The sequence below is a fragment of the Pan paniscus genome, chromosome 4 (genome assembly GCF_029289425.2).
Source record: "Pan paniscus chromosome 4, NHGRI_mPanPan1-v2.0_pri, whole genome shotgun sequence".
Taxonomy (NCBI): domain Eukaryota; kingdom Metazoa; phylum Chordata; class Mammalia; order Primates; family Hominidae; genus Pan; species Pan paniscus.
In genome coordinates this window covers 51,446,952-51,473,555 of record NC_073253.2, presented here as the reverse complement: position 1 = coordinate 51,473,555, position 26,604 = coordinate 51,446,952, and the positions used below count along the sequence as shown (strand labels likewise).

Here is a 26,604-nt window from a genome sequence, read left to right as displayed (position 1 = left end):
TCACGCCATTCTCGTGCCTCAGCCTCCCGAGTAGCTGGGACTACAGGTGCCCGCCACCACGCCTGGCTAATTTTTTTGTATTTTTAGTAGAGATGGGGTTTCACCGTGTTAGCCAGGATGGTCTCAATCTCTTGACCTTGTGATCCGCCTGCCTTGGCCTCCCAAAGTGCTGGGATTACAGGCGTGAGCGACTGCACCTGGCCCAGTCTTTTTTTTTTTTTTTTAAGTAGAGACAGGGTCTTGCTTTGTTGACTGATGTCAAACTCCTGGGCTCAAATGATCCTCCCACCTTGGCCTCCGAATGTCTTTATTTTTATTACCTGTAATTTTCTTCTTAGAGGGATATAACATTTCTTTTAGATGGAACAGATTATATTTACAGTAGATTAAAAAGCTGCTGTGTTTTAGTCTTCCTTTTCCCCCTATACTCGCTATCTAGGTACATTTGATCTTACCTAGCTGTCCATTCTAGTCAGGAGACTCCTGTATTTGTATACATGATCTCAGGCTTATGTTCTAGTCCTGTTTTTCAGAGTACTTATAGGACATTTCTACTTGGATTGACATCTGCAGCTTGACTTTTCTTATTTTTGTAAGTGTATTTGAGATAGACTGAGTGAGATCCACCAACTTCCACAATATTCCCACATTACTTCCATTCATTCACTCATTTGCTCAATAGAAAGTTAGGAAGTTTCTGCTTTGCCAGGCACTGTGCTAGATTCTAGGCGTAAGACAAGACTCAATCTAGTATAGAAGGTGGACATGTAAAGTGTGAAGATCAAATGTGATTAATGTGGTAAAAGAAGTGCATGTTTTATAATGGAGACCCAAAAGAGGGACTTGCACCCAGTTGCCAGTGGTTCGAAGGAATAAATGTGAGTTACACAACTATATTTGTAATCTTTTTTCTTTTTTTTTGTATTTAGACATGATTTTCTAAAATTGGCTGTATAGTGTTCGTCCCTTTTTTTTTTTTTTTTTTAAATCTGAGGTGGAGTCTCGCTGTGTTGCCCAGGCTGGAGTGCAGTGGTGTGATCTCAGCTCACTGCAACTTCTGCCTCCTGGGTTCAAGCGATTCTCCTGCCTCCGCTTCCTGAGTAGCTGGGATTACAGGCGCCCTCCCACCATGCCTAGCTAATTTTTTGTATTTTTAGTAGAGACAGGGTTTCACCATGTTGGCCAGGCTGGTCTCTAACTCCTGACCTCAAATAATCTGTCCACCTCGGCCTCCCAAAGTGCTGGGATTACAGGCGTGAGCCACTGCGCCCAGCCTGCATTCCTTTTTAAAAAAATACTTGGCTGATCACAGTGGCTCACCCCTGTAATCCTAGCACTTTGGGAGGCCAGGGCAGGTGGATCACCTGAGGTCAGGCGTTCAAGACCCACCTGGCCAACATGGTGAAAGCCCGTCTTTGCTAAAAACACAAAAATTAGCCGGGAGTGGTGGTGCATGCCTGTAATCCCAGCTATTCGGGAGGTTGAGGAAGGAGAATCGCTTGAACCCGGGAGGTAGAGGTTGCAGTGAGCCAAGATTGCGCCACTGCACTCCAGTCAGTGCAACGGGAGTGAGACTCCATCTCAAAAAAAAAAACTTATAAATGTTTTTCTATAGCAAAGGACATACTTCCACATCATTTTTGGCTTTGGTGTTTTCCTATACAAGGTTTAAGAGGTCACCTTTGGGAATTTGAGTTGTTTTTGGTCTGAGACATAGTATAATTATAGTCATTATTATTATTTGGATTAACACAATGAATACTTTTTTTGAGTAATGGTTAATGTTGAGTTGAGATTATTCACATCACATGTAGCTTTATCTCTCTTGTTTTTTGAGACAGAGTTTCACTCTTGTTGCCCAGGATGGAGTGCAATGGTGCGATCTCAGCTCACAGCATCCTCTCCCCTCCGGGGTTCAAGTGATTCTCCTGCCTCAGCCTCCCAAGTAGCTGGGATTACAGGCATGCGCAACCATGCCTGGCTAATTTTGTATTTTTATAGAAACGGGATTTCTCCATGTTGGTCAGGCTGGTCTTGAACCTTTGACCTCAGGTGATTTGTCCCCCTCGGCCTCCCAAAGTGCTGGGATTACAGGCATGAGCCACTGTGCCTGGCCTTTTTTTTTTTTTTTTTTTTTTTTTTTTTTTTTTTTTTTTATGGGACAGAGTTTTGCTCTTGTTGCCCAGGCTGGAGTGCAGTGGTGCAATCTCTGCTCACTGCAACCTCCGCCTCCTGGGTTCAAGCAATTCTCCTGCCTCAGCCTACTAGCAGCTGGGATTATAGATGTGCGCCACCACACCCAGCTAATTTTTTGTATTTTTAGTAGAGATGGGGTTTCATCATTTTGGCCAGGCTGGTCTCGAACTCCTGACCTCATGGTGATCCACCTGCCTCGGCCTCCCAGAGTACAGGGATTACAGGCATGAACCACCATGCCCGGCCGCTTTATATCTCTTAAAAATGTTCTGCTATCAAACTTTTTTTTTTTTTTTTGAGACAGAGTCTCACTCTGTCACCAGGTTGGAGCACAGTGGCGCGATCTCTGCTTACTGCAACCTCCACCTTCCTGGTTCAAGCTATTCTCCTGCCTCAGCCTCCCGAGTAGCTGGTATTACAGGCATGCGCCACCACGCCCAGCTAATTTTTGTATTTTTAGTAGAGATGGGGTTTCACCATGTTGGCCAGGATAGTCTCAATCTCCTGACCTCGTGATTCGCCTGCCTCGACCTCCCAAAGTGCTGGGATTACAGGCGTGAGCCACCGCGCCCAGCTTTATCAAACTTATTTACAAGGATAATTGTTTTGATAAGGAGGGTACTATGAAATAGTTTTATTTCATAGCATGTATTAACAACCCCGGGGCCTTGACTCCTTAGAATCTTTGAATCTATGCTGTAGTGGGCCTACTTTTTCTAATTTGGAAGTTATATATTTTATTGAATATGTATGGGCTTATGGTATTCATTTGAAAAATAATTAGGTTTGCTTGTTTCTGAATTTAATTTTTTTACTAGGGGAATTTTCAAACACACCTTAAAGCAGAATAGTACAATGACTCTACATGTCTGTTACTCAGCTTTGAACAGTTAACATACAACTCAGCAGGTATACTTCTTATATGAATTGTAGAACTATATATACTTCATAAATATCGATATGATATATGTAGTGATAGAACATAAACAAATTTAATTAAAAGATCTGTCCAGGCTGGGTGTGGTGGCTCATGCCTGTAATCCCAGCACTTTGGGAGGCCAAGGCGAATGGATCACCTGAGGTCAGGAGGTCGAGACCAGCCTGGCTAGCATGGTGAAACCCTGTCTCTACGAAAAAAAATACAAAAAATTAGCTGGGCTTGGTGGCAGGCACGTGTAACCCCAGCTACTTGGGAGGCTGAGGCAGGAGAATCGCTTGAACCTGGGAGGCGGAGGTTGCAGTGAGCCGAAATCGTGTCATTGCACTCCAGCCTGGGCGACGAGAGTGAAACTGTCTCAAAAAACAAAAAAAACAAAACAAAGATCTGTCCATACTTTATTGTGGGTACATTAATTATACTTTTTACTTATTCCGTGCTAATTCTAATATTATGTTTTTTATTTATAGAATATTTTCACCAACCACACTTTGGATATAAATGTAAGGTGGCTTGCTGTACTGTATTTTAAACATGGAATTGATCGCTACTGGAGACGTGTAGCACCTCAGTAAGTTCCATCACTTCCCCTATTCCTTGAGTATAATCCTTCCCAAATTCAGGAAGGTGTAAGAATGTACTTGTTTATGTAAAAGGATGTGTTAGCGCTTACTTCTGCAGCACATATACTAAAATTGGAGCAATACAGACGATTAGCATGGTCTCTGTGCAAGGACGATGTGGAGATTTGTGAAGTGTTTGATATTTAAAAAAAAATGCAAAAAAAGTGTTTACTACTGAATAAGTGTTCTATTTAGTTAATGACAAATCAACAGCTATATTATTGTTTTCTTCATGGTTTTCCGTTTGAGTGTGTGTGTGTGTGTGCGTGTGTGCGCGTGTGCGTGTGATGTTGGCCCTCTGCTTGCAAGGATCATGCTGAGTGAGTCATGTTGAACAAAAGCCCTCTGTTTTAGTCCTACCCACTTAAAAGGCTGAGGCAGGAGGATTGCTTGAGCACAGGAGTTTGAGATCATCCTGGGCAACATGGAGAGACCCCATCTCAAGAAAAAAGAAAGAGAAATATAAGGTTAGGATTTGGAAAAAAAAAAAGCCATTCAGAAGGAAATCCCAGGTCAACTCTGAACCAGCTAGGTGTTAATTTCTGAGTCTTATGCATTCTTTCTCTATGGTGGGAATGGAGTAGTATACATTTGTAATCACATTAGTATTCAGTTATAACTGCTATGTACGTGGTTAACAGATTTAGTAGTTAATTTTACATGTTATATAATCAATGCAAAATCATTGTAGACATGACCCTGGGATTTGTTTGATAGAAAATATGGTAGTGAATTTTGCTTAAGAAGTAACATAATCTGTGTTTTCCAGTAGATGGCACTATAGCTCTCTAAATTCTTAAAAGCCGTAAGACCTTTTTTCTCAGTCTGAATACTTCAAAATGCATATAAAACATATCCTTGAATAATATTGGAAACAACAAGAATATTTTCAGGCTGCACTTGGGATACTATATTATGGCTTAAAGCAGACATGTCTTTTTCTTTTTTTTTTTTTTTTTTGAGACGGAGTCTCGCTCTGTTGCCCAGGCTGGAGTGCAATGGCACGATCTCGGCCCACTGCAAGCTCCGCCTCACGGGTTCAGGCCATTCTGCCTCAGCCTCCCGAGTAGCTGGGACTACAGGTGCTTGCCATCTTGCCCCGCTGATTTTTTGTGTTTTTAGTAGAGCCAGGGTTTCACTGTGTTAGCCAGGATGGTCTCGATCTCCTGACCTGGTGATCTGCCCGCCTTGGCCTCCCAAAGTGCTGGGATTGCAGGTGTGAGCCACTGTGCCCGGCCGGAGTAATTTTTTACATAGGATTAATTCATAATTTTGGAGAGAAATATGGTAAGTAGTGATGAGAAAATGTGCATTATTTGTTTATAGGCAATGGCCCAGCAGCACTTTTCTACTGCTTTGTCCAATTAAATTTTACGTGTCTCCTAAAATTCATTTTGTTTTAGTGGTTATATAAAGGATACAATTATAAATGATTGTCTTGGCTGGGCACGGTGGCTCACACCTGTAATCCCAGCACTTTGGGAGGTCGAGGATCACCTGGGGTCAGGAGTTCGAGACCAGCCTGCCCAACATGGCGAAACCCCACCTCTTCTAAAAATACAAAAATTAGCCAGGCGTGGTGGCAGATGCCTGTAATCCCAGTTGCTGGGGAGGGTGACACAGGAGAATCACTTGAACCTGGGAGGTAGAGGTTGCCGTGAGCCAAGAACGTGCCACTGCACTCCAGCCTGGGCGACACAGTGAGACTATGTCTCAAAAGAGAGAGAGAGAGACATATATATATATGTATATATATATAAACATACATGTAAATATATATATAAATGGTTGTTTTGAAGGGAAAGTAAATTATTAAATATTTCATGTTGTACTTTTACATAATGAATTAGAACCTAGAATTTAGCTTCAATTTAAAAAGTTATGAGATAATTTATACAATATTAGGTAGTTAAATCCCAAGCTGTCTCTTTTAGTGTATATTGAAATAAAAGCTGGAAAGGAGAGGATGCTGGAGCACGAGTGGCAGTTTAGTAATTGAACTTATAAACTTAAGACTTTTTAAAAAGTTGCTTGTTTCTGTACTTACCAGTTTCATTTTATATAAATCCTACTCTTAACCATTTTCACAGAATGAGAATTAACTAACAAGCTTGTTACCATTACCATATACATTGCAGTGTATCTGGGTCCTAATTAATTAAATACTGTCCAATTTCTGCTTGACATATAGTTTGAATTCATCTAATGATAACATGCATAAAATTAAAGGTGGAATGTTAATTATTATTGGAGAATTGTTAAAGATGTGAATTTTCTTCAGGTTAATGGCTTGTTTCTTTAATATGTATACAATCCCTGACTTATGGTTGTTTGATTTGATGATTTTTTTTTTACTTCACTATGATGCGAAAACAATATATATGTATTCAGTAGAAACTGTACTTCAAGTGCCCATACAACCATTCTATTTTTCACTTTCAATACAGTATTTTTCATTTTCAGGACAGTGTTCAATAAATTAACATGAGATATTTATTACTTTATTATAAAATAGGCTTTGTGTTGGATGCTTTTGCCCAGCAGTAGGCAAATGTAAGTGTTCTGAGCATGTTTGAGGTAAGTTAGGCTAAGATATGATGTTCAGTAGGTTAGATATATTAAATAAATTTTTGACTTACAACATTTTGTATTTACTGTGGGTTTATCAGGAGGTAACCCCATCGTAAGTCAGTATCATCTGTATATTTTTTTGCATAATCTATTTTGATAGATAGTCATTGTACACTTTTATTGTAGTTAGAGTTATGCAAACTGCTGAACCTGGCTCCTTGGCGTAAAAGAAAGTTCAATTACAAGTTTAAAGCAAAATATTGTAGGAGAACACATTATGTCAGGGGTTTGATAGTAGAAGGGAACTATTAAAGTTGGAAAGTATAGCATAGTCATAAAAGGATTAGAGAGATCATTTTTAATGACCTGAATGTTTATCTTAATCTTGTTTTCTCATTTGTTTATTAACTTTGAGTAAGTCATTAAGGTTTTAAAATACTTTCTTTGAAGTGTAATGTATAACAGACTTTAAAACAGTACACAAATGAAGGGTGTAGTTTGAATGTTTATAATGCAAAGACACCTGTGTAACTGCCACTTGGAACTAGATAGAACACTTATAGCACTCCAGAAACTTTTGCACACATGTGTATTTTATTACTATTTATAGTCACATGTGTGTTCAACTTTAGTAGATATTGTTAATTTTCTAGGCTGGTTGTACGAGGTTGCACTTCCACAGCAACATACGAGTGTTTGTATTTGCTCTGCATTCTTATCAGCACTTGGTCTGATCTTTCATTTTAGTCATTCTGGTGAGCTTAGTAATTTTAGTTTGCATTTTCTTTATGAATGATGAGTACTTTTTAATGTACTTATTGGTCATTGGGATATCCTCTATTGTGAAGGGTCTGTTATTTGCACATTTAAAAAAATTGGGTTATCTTATTGATTTATGAGACTTTTATTTTGGATACGAGTCCTTTGTCAAATATACGTATTACAAATATCTTCTCCTAGGCCAGGTGCAGTGGCTCATGCCTGTAATCCCAGCACTTTGGGAGGCCGAGGCGGGCAGGTCGCCTGAGGTCAGGAGTTCGAGACCAGCCTGGCCAACATGATGACACTCCATCTCTACTAAAAATACAAAAACTAGCTGGACATGGTAGTGTAAGCCTGTACTCCCAGCTACTGAACCGGCTGAGGCAGGAGAATCTCGAACCTGGGAGGCAGAGGTTGCAGTGAGCTGAGATCATGCCACTGTACTCCAGCCTGGGCAACAGAGCGAGACTCTGACTGCAAAAAAAAAAAAAAAAAAATCAACTTTGTGACTTGCCTTTCACTTTCTTCATGATGTCTTTTGATGAACAGAAGCCCTTAATTTTAATGAAGTTTAATTTAATTACCTATGATTATTTCTTTTGGTTCATAATTATAATTTTTTTTTTTTTTAAGAAGACAGGGTTTTGTTCTGTTGCCCAGGCTAGAGTGCAGTGATGCAATCATAGCTCAGTGTAACCTCTAACTCCTGGGCTCAAGCAGCCCTTCTGCCTCAGCCTCCTGAGTAGCTGTGACTACATGTGTGTGCCGCCAGTGGCTAATTTTTAAATTTTTTTTGTAGAGATGGGGTCTTGCTATGTTGCCCAGTCTAGTCTTGAACTCCTGACTGCAAGTGACCCTCCCACCTTGGCCTTCCAAAATGCTGGGATTTACAGGCGTGAGCCAGTGCCCCCAGCCTATTTATGAAATTTTTGCTCAACCTGTGGTCATGAAAATACTCTGTTTTCTACTGAAAGCTTTGTTTTCCTTTTCTATTTTAGGTGTATGATCTATCTGGAATTTATTCTTGTACAAGGTGCTTATGTGAAGTAGGGACATGTGTTCTTTCTCCATTGCATTATGATTGTACCCTTGTTTTTTTATTCTTTTTTTTTTTTTTTTTTTTTTTGAGACAGGGTCTTGCTCTGTCACCCAGGCTGGAGTGCAGTGGTGCCATCATGGCTCACTGCAACCTCGACTTCTCAGGCTCCAGTGATCCTCCCACTTCAGCCTCTGGAGTAGCTGGGACCACAGGTGCGTGCCACCATGCCTGGCTAATTTTTGTATTTTTTGGTAGAGACAGGGTTTCGCCATGTTGATCAGACTGGTCTCGAACTCCTGAGCTCAAGCAGTCCAACTCTCTTGGCCTCCCAAAGTGCTGGTATTACAGTCATGAGCCACCACGCTCGGCTTTGGATTTGTTTTTCCATCCAATTTTATCATAAATGTCTTTTAATTTTGGTATTATGCCCATTTGTACTTAATGTAATTACTAATATATTGGGATTAAATCTGCCCACACTTTGTTCTTTTTCTTTTTTTTTTCGAGACAGAGTCTTGCTCTGTTGTCCAGGCTGGAATACAGTGACACCATCTCAGCTCACTGCAGCCTCTGCCTCCCAGATCCAAGCAGTTCTCATACCTCAGCTTCCCGAGTAGCTGGGATTACAAGCATGAGCCACCACGCCCAGCTAAATTTTGTATTTTTAGTAGAGACAGGGTTTTGCCATGTTGTCCAGGCTGGTATTGAACTCCTGGCCTCAAGTGATCTTCCTGCCTCGGCCTCCCAGAGTGCAGGGATTACAGGCGTGAGCTACTGTGTTCAGCCTCACACTTTGTTTTCTGTGTGTCTTGTTATTTGTCCCCTTTTTTTTCTTTCTTGCTTTACTTTGGATTACAGTAGTTTCTTCTTATCTGCAGGTGATAGGTTCCAAGACTCCCAGTGGATGCCAGAAACTGCAGATAGTCCTGAGTCCTTTATTTAGTATGTTTTTTTTTTTTCAGTCTGATAACAAGATAGCTACTAGATGTCTAGGGGGCAGGTAGCATGTACAGCATGGGTGTGCTTGACAAAGGAATAATTCATGTCCCAGGCCAGACAGGGCAGGACAGCATGAGATTTCATCATGCTATTCAGGATGCTACGCTATTCAAAACCTATGAATTTTCCATTCCATTCATTGAATCTGCTTCATTGATGGTAGATTACTGAAACCATGGAAAGTAAGGGAGGACAACTATATTCGAGACATTTTTTATTACTCAATTTTACTCTAAAATGTTTAGTATGTTTTCATTACTTAAGTGATTATAACATGGACCCTTGATATTCTTGTATTAGTACTTTACTTTTTTTAAGAAAACTTTGTTTTGTTTTGTTTTTAGAGACAGGGTCTTGCTCCGTTGCCCAGGCTGGAATGCAGTGGCACAATCATAACTCACTGCAGCCTCGAACTGCTGGGCTCAAGAAATCCTCCTGTCTCAGCCTCCTGAGTACCTCAGACTACAGGTGTATGCCACCATGTTCTGCTAATGTTTTTTAGTTTTAATTTTTTGTAGAGATGGGATCTTGCTATGTTGCCCAGGTTTATCTTGAACTCCTGGCCCCAAGCAGTCCTTCTATCTCAGCCTCCCATAGGATTGGGATTACAGGCATGAGCCACGACGGCTGGCCCTTTACTTTTTCTAGTTAATGCCAGAACCTTGTAGTAATACGTTAATTCCGTGTAATCCCTCTTGTCTTTAATGCTATTGTTGTAGTGTGCTTTAATTTAATTTAATTAATTTAATTCTGATACCCAGAATGAAAAACCTTAAAATGAGGCATTAAAATTTAATGTACGTTTACTATTTAAAAAAATATTTAAGAGACAAGGACCTGTTCCATTGCTCAGGCTGGAGTGCAGTGGTGCGATCATAGCTCACTGCAGCCTTGACCTCTTGGGCTCACGCGATCCTTCTGCATTGGCCTCCCCAAAGTGCTGGTATTACAGGCCTGAGCCACTGTGCCTGGCCTTAATTTTAAAATTAACAACACATTCATACGTATGTATTCAACATGTATACAGTCTTATACAGTAGTGTTCTCCTTTCCTGTCCAGTAGCTTTCTATTTTCCTTTCTCATACGCAGTCAAAATTATTAGTATTGTGTTTATTCTTTTCGGAGATGTTTAAAATGAAAGGTTTAAGCTAGTTGATTTCTGATAAGTCACCCATCCCAGATATTCCCTGATTCTGAATCTCTTGCCCCATAGAATAATCTCACACAGATTTTATGAAAGAAGCCAACGGAGTGGCAATATTTACTTGTATAGATTTTTTTAAGCCGTGTTTTTTTTTTCGTAGGCAACTATTTTTACATCAATAAAAGTGAACATCAAATATATTAATTACCTGGATTTGTCTTATTTCCTCTTGCTTACTGTGTGGTGCTTCCCATTTATTCAATTGCGAAGGAATTTTATGCTTCCGACTTATCTGATGTGCCAGTGTACAAGTAATAGAAATAATCTTATTCATTTACCAGAACCAATTAGGGACAGTTGTTTAGAAAACTTTTTATTGTTAAAGTTCACAGTAGTGCCAATATACAAGTAATGGAAATAATCCTTTTTATTTACAAAAGCCAATCAGAGACACATGTTTGAAAGGCTTTTTATTAAAATTTACAGTAATGCTTACCTACATTTATTATTAGGTGGCATTCTTTTGCATAATCAATACTTTTTTTTTTTTTTTTACAGTGCTCTCTCAGAGGAGGAGAAAACTACTCTGCGTGCAGGGCTCATCACCAACTTCAATGAACCAATAAACCAGGTTAGTGAGAAATGAATGCTAATTTTTCTTTTTATTTGTACTGCTTTTCCAAACTAATTTTATATTCTGGCATTAAAATGAAAAATAAATAAAAATATCACTATTACACTATTTTCATTTGTGATTTTTTATCTATTTTTAAATTTTGAGATCTATTTGTAGCGTTGAATAGTTTTGATTAGATTTGGTTATTATTTAAAGCCCAGAAGTCATTTTAAGGTATATTTGTATACTTTTCAGCTTTCTCATTTTATGAGCCTGTATTTAAAGCAAATCTCTCTATATAGTCACGTGATGCCTAATGTTATTTTGGACAACAGTGGACTGCATGTATAATCGTGGTCCCATAGGGTTATAATGGAACTGAAAAGTTCTCACCCATTGACATCATAGCTGTCCTAATATTGTAGTGCAATGAATATATTACTCATTAGTTTGTGGTGATGTTGGTGTAAACAAACCTACTGCACTGCTGCTAGTCTCACAAAAGTATAGCATATACGATTACACATTCTGTGATATTCACACAACCACAGAATTGCCCAGTGACACATTTCTCAGAACATATCTCTGTTGTTAAGTGATACATGGTTATATTTGTAGTCTTACTGCACAAGAATTAATTTTAATGATTATAATTTTTAGATTAACTTCCCCACCATTTAAAAAAAAAAAAAACAACTCAGAATGGCTTCAGGTTTTTTTCTATTGGTTGCATCCATCACATTTTCAATTCCTACTATTCTGTGGCAGTTAGATAGTAAATTATGTACAGTTTTGTCTTTTTTTTTATATTGAGGTCTTCTAAGAATAAAATAAGTTTTACTTATAGGTACAATAATTCTTAAGTTTTTTCAAGATAATACTTGGTTATGCTTGATTTTTAAAATTGAGCTATTAAAGCACAATTTGGCAGTATTTCTAATACAATTTTATTTCGACCTGTTTAAATGATCTCAGTTCTTTGCTCTTTCTTGACAAAGGAGCTGAAGCATAATGGAGAAAAACTGAGTTACCTTTAATGGGGCAGGAGGTGATTAGGGAGGGGTTTGTGTTACTGAGCAGTGAACAACTGCCTAATTATTCTTTCAGCTAGCATTTGGGAAACACTGATATGTAGAAATATCATTATTTAAATGCCCAATATTTGGCGTTTCTTTCTACTTTTAGGTCAGGATTCCTAAACTTTGTGGTCACAGGATCTCGTTATACTGCTAAAATTGAAGACCTTAAAGAGTTATATCTGTTGATATTTACTGTATTATAAATTAAAACTGAGAAACTTAAAAATATTAGTGTAAAAAATAAAATACTCATCAACATAGCAGTTTTGGAAATGAGCAATAGTAGCTATTTCCAAAACAATAAAAATTAGTGAGAAAGGTGGCATTGTCTTGCATTTTTAGGGTCTGACTATTTAAGGGAAGACATCTAGGTTTTCATATCTGCTTCTTCATTTACTCTGTTGTGATACATGGTGGACATTATATGAAGAAAACCTCGTTTCACACTGACAGATAATTGGGTAAAGGAGGACCTCATAGGTCCCAGAAAGGGTCCTAGCTCTACCAGGGGTCCATGGGCCACACTTTGAGAACCACTGTTTAAGCAGTCATTCAGTGAAATCGTATTCATTTTTGTCAAATGTATAATTAACAAGGTGATTTGTCACCGTGAATGCATTCCTTATCTATTGCCTTGATTCCATTTGTTTAATTTTTTCCTTTCAGATTGCAACTCAGATTGCAGTGCTGATTGCAAAAGTTGCTAGATTGGATTGTCCCAGACAGTGGCCTGAACTAATTCCCACTCTTATAGAGTCTGTTAAAGTCCAGGATGATCTTCGACAGCACAGAGCATTACTTACCTTCTATCATGTTACCAAGACACTGGCATCTAAACGACTTGCTGCTGATAGAAAACTATTTTATGATGTAAGTGATTTCACATAGTTAAATTTGATTATGAAAATTGTGCGGCCAGGCGTGGTGGCTTATGCCTGTAATCTCAGCACTTTGGGAGGCCGAGGCGGGTGGATCACGAGGTCAGGCCTGGCCAATATGGTGAAACCCCATCTCTACTAAAAACTACAAAAATTAGCTGGGCGTGGTGGCACACGCCTGTGGTTCCAGCTACTCAGGAGGCTGAGGCAGAACGATCACTTGAACCCAGGAGGTGGAGGTTGCAATGAGCCGTGATTGTGTCACTGCACTCCAGCCTGGGCGACAGGGCGAGACTCCGTCTCAAAAAAAAAATAAATAAATAAAATAAAAAAAGAAAATTGTGCTACTTGTAAAAAAAAAATGACTATAGTTTTACTTCTGTTGATGTTTTTTGAAAGACTTAATTCTTTCTCATTTTAAGCTGGGCAGTGATATGAATAAAAAGATCACTTAGTTGCCAGTGAGGAGGATTGGTTGTTGGATACACTCTGAAGGCAAGGAGGTCAGTTTGAGGCAAAGGAAGTAGTTCGGATGAGATGATAGGTCTCTTGAATGAAGCTGTGGTAAAGGGAACAATTAGGTGGGCATAGAGTTGACATTTAGGAGGAGAATTGATACGTCTGGGTAACTGAAGGATGTAGGGCATATATAGGAAGGAGTTTGACATAAGTAGGGAGTGACAGCCTTTTATCAGGTTTTTTGCACCTTTTTTTTGGTTTTGGGTTCGTGTGTGTGTGTGTGTGTGTATGTTTTGAGACAGGGTTTTGTTCTGTTTTTGGTGGTGTGTGTGTGTGTGTGTGTGTGTGTGTATGTGCGCATTTTGAGACAGGGTTTTGTTCTGTCACCAAGGGTGTAGTACAGTGGCGTGATCATAGCTCACCACAGCCTTGACCTCCTTGGCTCAAACCATCCTCCTACCTCAGCCTCACGAGTAGCTAGGACTACAGGTACATGCCACCACGCCCAGATGGTTTTTTACTTTTTTTTAGAGATGAAGTCTCACTATGTTACCCGTGCTTTAAAGTATTTTTAACAGCGTTCTTTGTTACCTTCTGTAATTGTAGAGAAATTAAAGGTATATAATTTTAAGTCTTATTATACGGTCACATGATAGGGCTCAAGAAACTATTTCAGGTCTGTTCTGAATCATGCTGCCCTCCAAAAAAGAAGAGGGTGACATGGTGTTTTGTAGTTTTGTAGAAAGATTTTTCTTCTTTCTTTTTCTTCTCTAAATGTACTTTAAATATTGCTCATGCCTTTCCCTAAATTAGCAGGCTTTTCCTTGGGAGCTTCCAGAGTTCCTTTTACTTTTGAATTTAGCATGTGGTCTTAAGCAGCTTTTCCTAGACCTCCTTCTGACTTTTGCTCTGGTCTCTACTTCACCGTCCATGATTAGAGATGCTTCATTCTTAAAGAAAGAGATAGCCTAGTCCTATAATGTGGAAAGGAGTCAGTGAAGAATATGAAGCATGTGGAAGAGAAGGGATGTAATGGAAGGAGGCAAGTGAAGAGAGAGTTCTAGAAGAAAATACTTGTCCTAGTCTTTTTATGTTGCCTTTATTCTTTCACAAAGAATTGGCCAACTTTTTGTTCTGAGGACTCAATTTTGTCTTGGACTCACAGTGTAGAGCCTCTTGTTTGAGTATGGACTAGGGAAGGGGGTGGGAAAAGCAGTGTATAACCTTGAGCTGTCTTCCATGTCAAAAACATTCGTTTTCAATCTGTTATACACAGACTGAGAGGTTTCTGAACCACACCTTTGGAATCCTCACTTTGAGGATATGGCTTGGCAATTTGCATTTTTAACAAGCTCCCCATAGAATTTTTATATACACCAAAGTTTACGTCACACCACATTGTGTCCTTTTCATTTTTAACTCAATGGGTTTAAATAGCCTGTCTTGGCTGGGTGCGGTGGCTCATGCCTGTAATCCCAGCACTTTGGGAGGCTGAGGCGAGTGGATCATGAGGTCAGGAGATCGAGACCATCCTGGCTAATGGTGAAACCCTATCTCTACTAAAAATACAAAAAAAAAAAAAAATAGCCGGGCGTGGTGGCACGCGCCTGTAGTCCCAGCTACTCAGGAGGCTGAGGCAGGAGAATGACGTGAACCTGGGAGGTGGAGCTTGCAGTGAGCCGAGATTGCACCACTGCACTCCAGCCTGGGTGACAGAGCGAGACTCCATCTCAAATAAAAAATAAATAAATAAATAGCCAGTCTTATGTTCATCCTAGGATATTGTATGTAAGAGAAATTATTTTTGATAGTCTAAGGTTGTTTTTCAAATCCTTTTCACTTTTGCTTGATTTCTAGCGAGGACTAAGGAAATGGACCGTTTACTCACTCAAGTCTTTCTGTGAAATTGTCTTTCCTTTTCCTCTGTTTTATCCTCACCTCAAACCCTTCACTTCCAGGACTTACTTTTTTGTTGGGGAGAGTCTCAAAATCAATTGTCTAGAAGATTCTTGGTTATAGTTAACTGTTATTAAAGGCTACCAGTCTATAGAAGTTTTAATTCCTATTTCAACTTTATCAAAGTTTACTCTCTAATATGTTGCCTTACAGGTATATTTTATATTTAGTTGAGGCAATCTCCACAGATTGTACAGATAATCAGGGCCTTAAGCTGGATAGCTTGTGTGAGTTAGCTTCTTGCTTGTTTTTTTTTGTAGTATGAGGCTAGTTCTCCATATAGAAAGAAGTATATGCTTAATTAGCATCTTGTAGTTACTTTCAGTGTAGTAGTTACCACATTGTGCTGACTTGTAATTGTCGACTTATTTTTCTCAGATTCACTACAGTGTAGCTTTTATTGCTGTCATCCTACTGCATAGTCTAAAAGAGTACACATAATGATTGATGCTCAATAACTGTTAAGTGAATGAACAATAGAACAGGAGACTTATTCTTATTAGATGCCTGCTGGATTTCAGAGTGATATAGGGCAAAACTTCAAAAAGCAGGATTTTTGAGAGATTAGTCAAAGCTAGAGATACCTGGAAAAAATTCAGATTAGCACTTTTTATTTTGGAATGGAGCAGCTGAACCTGGAGATAGGGACTAAAGTAGGGACTAGGAAGGGTATCCTGTCTAATGCGGTTGAGGTACAAGATGTGTAGTTAATTGAAGGTAGCATATGTGGGAAGACATCATTATAAAGAGCAATTTTGCTGGTTAATACAGCTGTGCCTATTTTGGTAATCTGAAGCATGGAAAATCTTCCTTTTAATAATAAAGGAAGATGCAAAGATGGTCCTCAAGTACCAAATTAGTTTCCTGCATAAAAAAATGTAAGGGCTAGGCTCACGCCTGTAGTCCCAGCACTTTGGGAGGCCATGGTGGGCAGATCACCTGAGGTTGGGAGTTTGAGACCAGCCTGGGCAACATGGTGAAACCCTGTCTGTACTAAAAATACAAAAAAATTAGCTGGGCATGGTGGCGCACGCCTGTGATCCCAGCTACTCAGGAGGCTGAGGCAGGAGAATCAGTTGAACCCAGGAGGCGGAGGCTGCAGTGAACCGAGATTGCGCCACTACACTCCAGCCTAGACGACAGAGAGAGAGTGTCTCAAAAGAAGAAAAAAATATTAAGCTCATGGTTGAGCTGGTTGCTATAGCAAAGTGTAGTGCACAGGGTACACTTAAAATTGCTACCTGCGGCTCAGTGTGTCTCAACAATTGTTATAACCTTTCCTCCTCTGTGTTAAAATAAGTTCTTTTGAGGGGTGACAAATTACAAAATCAGCAGTTGAGAGCAAATTGTTTTGCAGTAACAAAATTGAGCTTGATTTGACACAAAAAGGAATTCTTTTTTTTTTGAGAGAGAGAGAGGTGCTGTCTTGGCTCACTACAACCTTTGCTTCCTAGCTTCAAGCAATTCTTGTTCCTTAGCCTCCTGAGTAGCTAGGATTACAGACATGCGCCACCATGCCCAGCTAATTTTTGTATTTTTAGTAGAGATAGGGTTTCGTCATGTTGCCCAGGTTGGCCTCAAACTCCTAGCCTCAAGCGATCCACCTGTCTCAGCCTCCCAAAGTGCTGGGATTACAGGCGTGAACCACTGTGTCTGGCCAGGAATTCATTTTCTTTTTTTTGAGAAGGGGTCTCGCTTTGTTGCCCAGACTGGAGTGCAGGTGCACGATCTTGGCTCACTGTAACCACCACCTCCCAGGTTCAGCCCCCCCAGTAGCTGGGTTTACAGGTGCACGCCACCATGCCTGGCTAATTTTTGTGTTTTTAGTAGAGATGGGGTTTTGCCATGTTGGCCAGGCTGGTCTCCAACTCCTGACCTCAGGTGATCCACTCTCCCATAATGCTGGGATCACAGGCGTGAGCCACCATGCTCGGCCAGGAATTCATTTTCTGTAAAACAGAATGCCTTTACATATAAACCTAAATATAATAAAATGGACATTAACCACAGTTAAAATCCAAAGTCACTAAAAATAAGGAAATTTAAGGTACAGGGAGCAATTGTAATGAAGTTGGAAGTATGTTAAAGTAAATAATGTCCCCAAATCATGATGTGTAACACACAAAAGTATATGCTGCATAGTGCAGTGGCACAAACATAGGTGTCTACAACCTTGACCTCCTAGGCTCAAGCAATCCTCTCACCTCAGCCTCCCAAGTAGCTGGGACCACAGGCGCGTACGACGATGCCCGGCCTGGATATTAGGGATTAATCTTAAATTTTTACTTCTGTCTTAACAGTCACTCAACAGTTATTGAATGCTGACTGTGTACAAGAGATATGTACAATATTGTGGGAGACAGAAGACAGAATTAGTAGTCTCTTGACAGTTCATGTGGAAGAACGCAACCCCCCCATTTAGTAAGCTATTAAAATCTGATGTGGGGCCAGGTGCGGTGGCTCACGCCTGTAATCCTGGCACTTTAGGAGGCTGAGGCGGGTGGATCATGAGGTCAGGAGTTCAAGACCAGCCTGGCCAACATGGTGAAACCCCGTCTGTACTAAAAATACAAAAATTAGCCGGGTGCCTGTAATCCCACCTACTCGGGAGCCTGAGGCAGGAGAATCGCTTCAACCTGGGAGGCGGAGGTTGCAGTGAGCCGAGATCACGCCATTGCACTGTAGCCTGGGCAACAGAGCAAGACTCTGTCTCTGGGCGGGGGGAAATATCTGCCATGGAAGAAAACAAAACTATATTGCGTTGTTATTATGGTCATGGCTAAAACTTAGCTGAATTTTAAAAGCTGAAAGGTTTATGATGAATAATGTTCTCATTAGGCTGGGCATGGTGACTCATGCCTGTAATCCCAGCACTTTGGAAAGCTGAGGTGGGAGGATCCTTGGGGCCAGGAGTTTGAGACTAGTCTAGGCAACATAGTGAGATCCTACCTCTACAAAAAATAAAAAAATTAGGCATGGTGGTGTATGTATGTCATTCTGGTTACTTGGGAGGCTGAGGCAGGAGGATCACTTAAGCCTAGGAGTTTGAGGCTGTAGTGATATATGATTGTACTAGCCTTGAAGACTGAGTTAGACCATGTGTCTAAAACATAATAATAATAGTGTTTCTGCTAAACAACACATGAATTATTTGGATGGTAAGTGTAAAAGAATGCTGTGTGGCAAGGTGAAGTCAAGTTACAATACTTCAGAAGGTCATCGTGATGAATTACTATATTTTCTAAACAAAGGAGAACTGCATAGCTGCTTTGAGATGGGTTGGTTAGTGTAAGATAGATCACTCACCCTCATAGCCGAGACTTGCAGACTTACTCCTTGTCAACTTAAGACTTCATGATGTGGTCCTTAGGGGAAATTTCCAAATAATTGAAATTATGAATGCTAAATTTGAGAATGCCAAGGCGCCACTTCCATGGTGTAGCTCCAGCCTGTAAGATATTTACAGTGCAGTAAAATTTATTTAAAAGATAAATGCCGGCCGGGCGCGGTGGCTCACGCCTGTAATCCCAGCCCTTTGGGAGGCCGAGGAGGGCGGATCACGAGGTCAGGAGATCGAGACCATCCTGGCTAACACGGTGAAACCCTGTCTTTACTAAAAATACAAAAATTAGCTGGGCGTGGTGGTGGGCGCCTGTAGTCCCAGCTACTCGGGAGGCTGAGGCAGGAGAATGGCGTGAACCCGGGAGGCGGAGCTTGCAGTGAGCTGAGATCGCGCCACTGCACTCCAGCCTGGGCGACAGAGCGAGACTCTGTCTCAAAAAAAAAAAAAAGATAAATGCCTTTGTGAGCAAGTCATCAAGTAGGTTTAATAGATCTTATTTTCACTTTTGTTTTGTTGATTTTAATTGTACATTAAATGCCATGTTGATTCTGTTTCTTATCTCTTGCTCTGTGTAATTTTATAGTGGCTTTTTTTCCCCCTGGGGATTGAGTCTTGTTGTGTCACCCAGGCTGGAGTGCAGTGGTGCAATCTCAGCTCATTGCAACTTCTACCTCCCAGGTTTAAGTGATTGTCCTGCCTCAGCCTCCTGAGTAGCTGGGATTACAGGTGCATGGCGCTATGCCTGGCTAATTTTTGTACTTTTAGTAGGGACAGGGTTTTGCCACATTGGCCAGGCTGGTCTCAAACTTCTGACCTCAAATGATCTGCCCGCCTTGACCTCCCGAAGTGTTAGGATTACAGGCATGAGCCACTGTGCCCCGCCTATATTGGCTTTTTAAGTGCATTATTTAAAGAGTGACTCTCTTAAAGGGTCATTTGTGCTGTGAACCTGTGGGGATTTGAGCCTGTGCATGTGTGTGTCTAGGCTTATATTAATATCAAGGTGAAAAAGAACTTTTTGGTGGGAAGTTACTTTAGTGGAGGAGACTCAAGGTGACAGACTTGGTTCAAAAGAAAAGAGCTGTGCGCACTGAACAGAAGAGATTTTGAATATAGCATGGTGCGTATTCTTCCTGTATTGATTCATAAAGCCTCTTGTCTGAGTCCTAGTTAAGGGCCTGGAATAAGAATGAAAATTCCAAAACTATCCCCCAAGTATCTAAAAGTTGCTTTTGAAACAGTGCTGATTTATACCTTACCCATCCATCTATTTATCTGACAAATATTTGGATTCTTACTCTATGGAATCACTTCACGGGATGCCTGAGATAGAGCTGTGGAAAGGTAAGGGCCCACCCAGGGAGTAGAGTAGTTTTACTCTTTTTTTTTTTGTTCCTCCTCCTTACTGAGTTGATATTTTGGATACATGAGAACAGTGTGTAGACATTAAGTGGCTGAAGAGAGGCGTAAGGCTGTTGCTAGGATAAGAGACTTAGGGAACTGAAAGATGGGCCACAGTGTCCCTCCTGGGCCTGAGCTATATCACTGGCAGGTTTGAAAACAAAATGAAAATTAGATTTTACTTTAAAAAGCATGTAAGTTACAAATGCTATAGGTATTTAGGAATGTCCTTCATTGACATTCCTTCATTGACATTTTTGAGACTCCGTCTCAAAAATAAATAAATAAATAAATAAATATTAGTTGAGAGACATCAGCAGTTTGGCTGGAAATTGCTTTTGAGATAGATCTTGTACCTACTAAAGCTTCTGGCTTGATACATTTTGGTAATTTAATATATATTTATGTCATAGTTAAGTGGAAGCAAATTTATACTTAAGCCTTTTTTTTTTTTTTTTTTTTTTTTTTTTGAGACGGAGTCTTGCTCTGTTACCCAGGCTGGAGTGCAGTGGCGCAATCTTGGTTCACTGCAATCTCCGCCTCCCGGGTTCAAGCAGTTCTTCTGCCTCAGCCTCCCAAGTAGCTGGGACTACAGGCGTGTGCCACCATGCCTGGCTAATTTTGTATTTTTAGTGGAGGCGGGGGTTTCACCGTATTGGCCAGGCTGGTCACGAACTCCTGAGCTTATGGTCCGCCAGCCTTGGCCTCCCAAAGTGCTGGGATTACAGGCCTGAGCCACCACACCCGGCCTACTTAAGCCTTATTAACAAAAAAACGGATTATTACTAAAATAACCTTTTTAGTTATTGTTAAGAATACAGGTGTTTTTAAAATTGAAAATACATTTTAAAAACATGGAAAAGTAAAGAAAAATATTAACTGCCATGTAACTATTACCTAGATCTAATAGTCAACATTTTGCTGTTTTTGCTCTCTGACTTTTTTTGAGCTATTTTAAAGGAATTTAAATATTTTTTTAACTAAATTCTTCAACATTTATCTGTGAAAAGATAGATTTATTTTTTAAGTATTTAACTTTTACCATCCTGAAGAAGTAAAAAGTGATTTAATATCATTTAATACTTTTATCCAGTTTTCTAGATTGTTCTCAAACACATTTTTACAAGTGGCTTGAGCCAGAAAAATGAATAAGGTGCATTTGACATGTCTTTTACAAATCTTTTAATTTTGAATAGTATTGACTTCCTCCCTCTCCCCCTTAAAAATGCCATTGACTTGTTAAAAAAACTAGATTAGTTGTCTTGTAGGATGCTCTGCCTCCTACATTTGTTGATTAATATACCTTGCTGATTAGGTTCAGGCTAAGCAGATTTTGGCATCTATAGCGAATATTTTTTGTCTCAGTATTCGTAATGAATTATTTAATACATGAACTTTGATGTAAAACTTTTTTGGTGCTAATGTTTCTTAAGGGAAAATTATGAAGATAACAATTCTGAGGCTAAAAAAGTTTAAGAATATTTGAAATGCTAAAATACTTAGTGTGTAATGGTTAGCTTTTGATACTTTGGAGTCAAGGCTTTGGGCTTCTCAGTTACAGCCACTAAACAGTCAGTAGGTGGCACTGTTTCTTCTGGTTTAGAAATAGAAAATGTTAAGTATTTGGGGGTTTCATGAACTAGTACCTAACATGTTTCATTAAACAGTTTATTTGCATATTGTCTCACTGAATATTCCTTCCCCCCTCCACATTTTTAGAATCACATGTAGAAAAAAATATTTTTATTTCTCCTACTTGGTTGCTTTATTACTTACTCTTTTCCAGCTGAGCCTTCTGTAAGCATGTATCAGTTGGTGTTTTCTGGAGCAGATAGGAGGTATACAGGGCTTGTGAATATATTAGTTGGCAATGGTTACTTCCTGTGGTTTCTTCTTTATTCCTGTTGTTTCTTCTTTCTTTATCTCTCTCCCTGGTTTTACTGAAAGGTAAAGGGCTGAAAGGTGTTAAAGAAAAACTTATCAAACACTTGTAAAGGATGATAAGACAGACTTTATTCAGATGGGACTACTGCAGTGGGGTTTTGCAGTAGGGGAGAGAAATTGTGCTCAACTCTGAATACAAGGAAAAGTGGGAATTTATTGCCAAGGAGCAGGGATGGAAAGGGTGGGAGGTTGGGGGGATGAGGGGTTGAGAGGATGGAAAATTACTAAAAAGAATCATCAGGGATGAGAGGGGGTTCCTGGCCAAACTGACCTAATAGGATTCTTGCCGAAAGCAACCTGATGAGATATTGATGATATCAATGTCAAAGATAGGGATTCTGGCTAAACCAACATAGCAAGATTTCTTGCTAAAATTGGGTGACGCAAAGAACAGACATTTTGGAAGTCCAAAAGTAGAAGCCTAGTTAGGACAAAGATTCAGAAAAGCCTCACTAAAGTTTGGTCAAGGAGAGGCTGTTTGTCGAAAGATAGTGCTGTTGCTTCTTCATTCCAGCCATTTGTGTAGAGACCTTTCGTAGGCTAGCTAGAGAGTCTTGAATTGGAACTTTAAGAGATGCCTGATGTCCTTGACTATTAGGTTTTTGTTTTTAAATTTCCATACTATTGTTTCTTTTTAAATTTCTGTCTCAAATGCTATATGCCTTCATTTAGCAATACCTGCTGTGTGCCAGGCATCTTATGTGCTTTTCGTATCTGTAGTCCTTAAAGTACAGGTTAAGTACTTCTTATCTGCAATGCTTGGGAACAGAAATGTTTCAGATTTTTTTCAGATTTTGTAATATTTACATTATACTTAACATTGAACATCTCAAATGTGAAAATCTGAAAATTGAAACACTAGTGAGCATTTCCCTTGAGCATCGTGCTGGTACTCAAAGTTAAGGATTTTGAAGCAAATACTTCGGGTTTTCAGATTTGAGATGTTTTAGCCTGTAGTTCTCTCATATTAAGTATTACTTTCTAGGGACAGAAAGAGGGAAGAATTAATTAATAGATCAAGATCTAACTTTGCCATTAATATCTATAAATCTTACTTATTTTTGTGAGAGGTAGAGATGAAAATTTCAAAATTGAAAGTTGCTTAAGGTGAAATAGAGTGGAATCTTTGACTACCTCAATTACTGAACTTTCTAACACATTTTTAGAGTCAAATGATAAATAGAAAAGGAGATGATTTTATGGAACAGAATAGAATTTTTTTAAATGACTTTGAGTCCACCATGTTTAAATGCTTCCTTTTATTCAATCTTGTCACAGTAACAACCTTTGGTATAGTATTCAGAGATGTTCTTTGGTACTTTTTATTCTTTGTTTTGTAGGTGAGTGGGGAGGATTTTATGTTGAATATGTCTACTGTGATTTGCGTTGTGTGTATGCAAGTGGTAGAATTCTGCAAAGAGATATTCTTCTGGTAACAGAAGTAATGCCTGAAAAAAAAAAAAAAGAACAGTTTTGCCCCTTTGCTACCATTATTAAAAAAAATACTGTTTTTATTTTTTACAGACAGGGTTTTGTCTCCCAAGCTAGAGTTCAATGGTACACTCATAGCTCACTGCAACCTCAAGCTCCTGGGCTCAAGCGATCCTCCTGTCTCAGCCTCCTGAGTAGCTGGGATTACAGGCATGAGCCACTATGCCTGGCCAATATAAAATACTTTAGAAAAATCTGACACAATTTCAAAATATGTGGTTATGTAGGGTGGCAAATTCTCCCTTAATGTTTTCTTTCTTGAGCCTGTGCCTGTTTTATTTGGCTGACTCTTTTTTTTTTCTTTTTGAAGCATAATCTTACTTTTAATTGAGGAACTAGGGAATAGTTACTGTTACCATCCTTTTTTTTTTTCAGTGAGTCTGGCATGTAGTGGTAGTGGGGGGTATTGAGAATTAGATAAAAGGTCTATGGCTCTTACGACTAGTGAATGGGACTAGTTCTAATTTACACACATATATTACTTATATGTATATGAATATATGTGTATATATAAGAAAAACATTCAATTTATTTTTAGAGACAGTGTCTCACTCTTGTCCTGGCTGGAGTGCTGTGGTGTGATCATAGCTCACTGCAGCCCTGAACTCCTGGGTTCAAATGATCCTCCCACCTCAGCCTTGCAAGTAGCCGAGATTACAGGCATGTGCCACCATGTCCAGCTAATTTGTTAAGAAACATTTTGTAGAAAAAGGGTCTCACTTTGTTGCCTAGATGGGTCTTCAACTCCTTACCCCAAGTGATCCTCTTGCCTTAGCCTCCCAAATTGCTAGGATTACAGTTGTGAGATACCATGCCCAGGGTGTACTTTATATTTTGATATCAAAAGGTTTAAACAGGGCCAGGCATGGTGGCTTATGCCTGTAATCCCAGCACTTTGGGAGGCTGAGGCAGGAGGATCACTTGAGCCCAGGAGTTTGAGACCAGGCTGGGCAACACAGTGAGATCCTATCTCTACAAAAAATAAAAATAAATATATAAATTAACCTGGTGTGGTGCATCCCTGTAGTCCCAGCTACTCAGGAGGTTGAGGTGAGGGGATTGCTTGAGCCCAGGAGACTGAGGCTGCAGTGAGCCGTGATTGCGCCACTGCACTCTAGCCTGGGCAACAGAGTGAGATTCTTTGTCTCAAAAAAAAAAAAAAAAGTTTAAACAGAACTTAGTTATACCAAAAATGTTTATCTCTTTTATACAATGCAGTTAATTGTTAGTTATTGTATTAAGAGACATTAGAGCATAGAAGATAATATATACTGATATACTGAACATACCTTTTATTTCTGTATTTTTTTTTTTTAAATGACCGAGTCTCGCTCTGTTACGCAGGCTGGAGAGCAGTGGGGTGATCTCAGCTCAGTGCAACCTCCACCTCCTGGGTTCAAGCATTTCTCCTGCCTCAGCTTCCCGAGTAGCTGGGATTACAGGCACGTGCCACCACGCCCAGCTAATTTTTGTATTTGTAATAGAGATGGGATTTTGCTATGTTGGCCAGGCTGGTCTCGAACTCCTGACCTCAGGTGATCCACCTGCCTCGGTCCCCCAGAGTGCTGGGATTACAGGCGTGAGCCACCGCATCTGGTCTATGTGTTTGTTTTTGGTGGTTTTTTTTTTTTTTTTTTTTTTTTGAGATGCAGTCTTGCTCTGTCGCCAGGCTGGAGTGCAGTGGCGAGATCTCTGCTCACTGCAACTTCTGCCTCCCGGATTCTCCTGCCTCAGCCTCCCGAGTAGCTGGGACTACAGACGTGTACCACCATGCCCAACTAATTTTTGTGTTTTTAGTAGAGACAGTGTTTCACGATGTTGGCCAGGATGGTCTCGATCTTTTGACCTTGTGATCCTCCTGCCTTGGCCTCCCAAAGTGCTGGGATTACAGGTGTGAGCCACTGTGCCCAGCTGGTTATTTTTTATTGTTGTTGTTTTCTTCGTTTTTTTTTTTTTTGCTTGTTTTTGAGACAGGTTCTCACTTTGTCACCCAGATTGGAGTGCAGTGGTGTGATCTCGGCTCACTGCAGCCTCCCTTCCTGGGCTCAAGGCATCCTGGCATCCTCCTGCCATAGCTCCCCAAGTAGCTGGAAGTATAGGTGCACCCCACCATGCCTGGTTAATTTTTTTTGTACTTTTTATAGAGACCGTGTTTCGCCATGTTGCACAGGCTGGTCTCCTGACCCCAGGTGATCATCTGCCTCAGCCTCTCAAAGCACTGACATTACAGGCATGAGCCATCGCGCCTGGTCTGAGCATACCTTTTAAATGAGTTCAAGTGACTTCAGATAATAGCGACACAAAAAATTTCAATATAAAGTCCTTTTAAACAATTTTAATCTATACAGACGTTAACGTTAACAGGTAGTTTTAAGGAGATGCAAAGAAAAGCTATAAAATTACTCAAAATGTCGTTTTGTTGTAAGCAAGATATCGGTTTAAAGTATAATAGTTTTTTGGTCTTATTTGAAATTTGGATATGGCACCCTTTGAGTTTTTGTTTTCTTACAAAAAGACACAGTACAAAATGGATCTACAAATTATAGCCAAGGCTATAGATTTCATTTTTGGGGAGTTGAAATATTTGCTACAATAAGAAATTTTACTGTAGTTTAAAATTTAATTTTAGGTGTTTTGTAGAATTCTTACCTCTTCTGCGTCTAAATCCTTCTGTTCGTATTCTTTCACTTTCTTCTGACAAAATATTTTAATGATGTATGTGTTGGGAAAGCTTAGGGTGTTGTATATTACACAGTAAGTACAATAAAATTTAGGATGATAGATGTTTTTTCAATTCTGGATATGTATTTCAGTCTTTTATTTTCCGAAAGGACTTACTAAGAAAAATACGAATTCATTTTATGGTTTACTGAAGTTATAAGTAAAGCATGCAAGTTTGTTGAAATAAAGCTTTTTTCCCACTTTTTAAATATTATTTCCCTTCTATCAGAGTGAATGTTTGCTTCTCTGCTATAATACTACTTCATGGGAAAATGTCACTTTCAAACTCTTTTTATGATACAGTGGTTTGTGTTGTAACACTATGAGAGAATGATCACTAAAGTATTTTGGCTCTAATGAAACATTAGGATTCAACAGTTTGATTTTACTCTTTGAAATATTGCATATATACTTGAGAATATGCTAAAGTAGCTTAATGAGTGT

General features: G+C 39.6%; 1 protein-coding gene and 1 non-coding gene across 3 annotated transcripts in view; both read left to right on the top strand.

The window, feature by feature from the left end:
• IPO11 (importin 11) overlaps window positions 1–26,604 on the top strand; it is a 212,552-nt gene that overhangs the window by 26,361 nt on the left and 159,587 nt on the right. For both annotated transcript variants that reach the window (XM_003827413.5, XM_063604439.1), the window contains 3 exons: window positions 3,604–3,704; window positions 10,831–10,903; window positions 12,634–12,837. In XM_003827413.5, the coding sequence (XP_003827461.3) occupies window positions 3,604–3,704; window positions 10,831–10,903; window positions 12,634–12,837 (378 nt within the window). The remainder of the gene's footprint in view (window positions 1–3,603; window positions 3,705–10,830; window positions 10,904–12,633; window positions 12,838–26,604) is intronic.
• On the top strand, window positions 3,799–3,903 carry LOC112439918 (U6 spliceosomal RNA). The gene has a single exon (XR_003028141.1). It is a non-coding gene; the product is annotated as a U6 spliceosomal RNA (small nuclear RNA).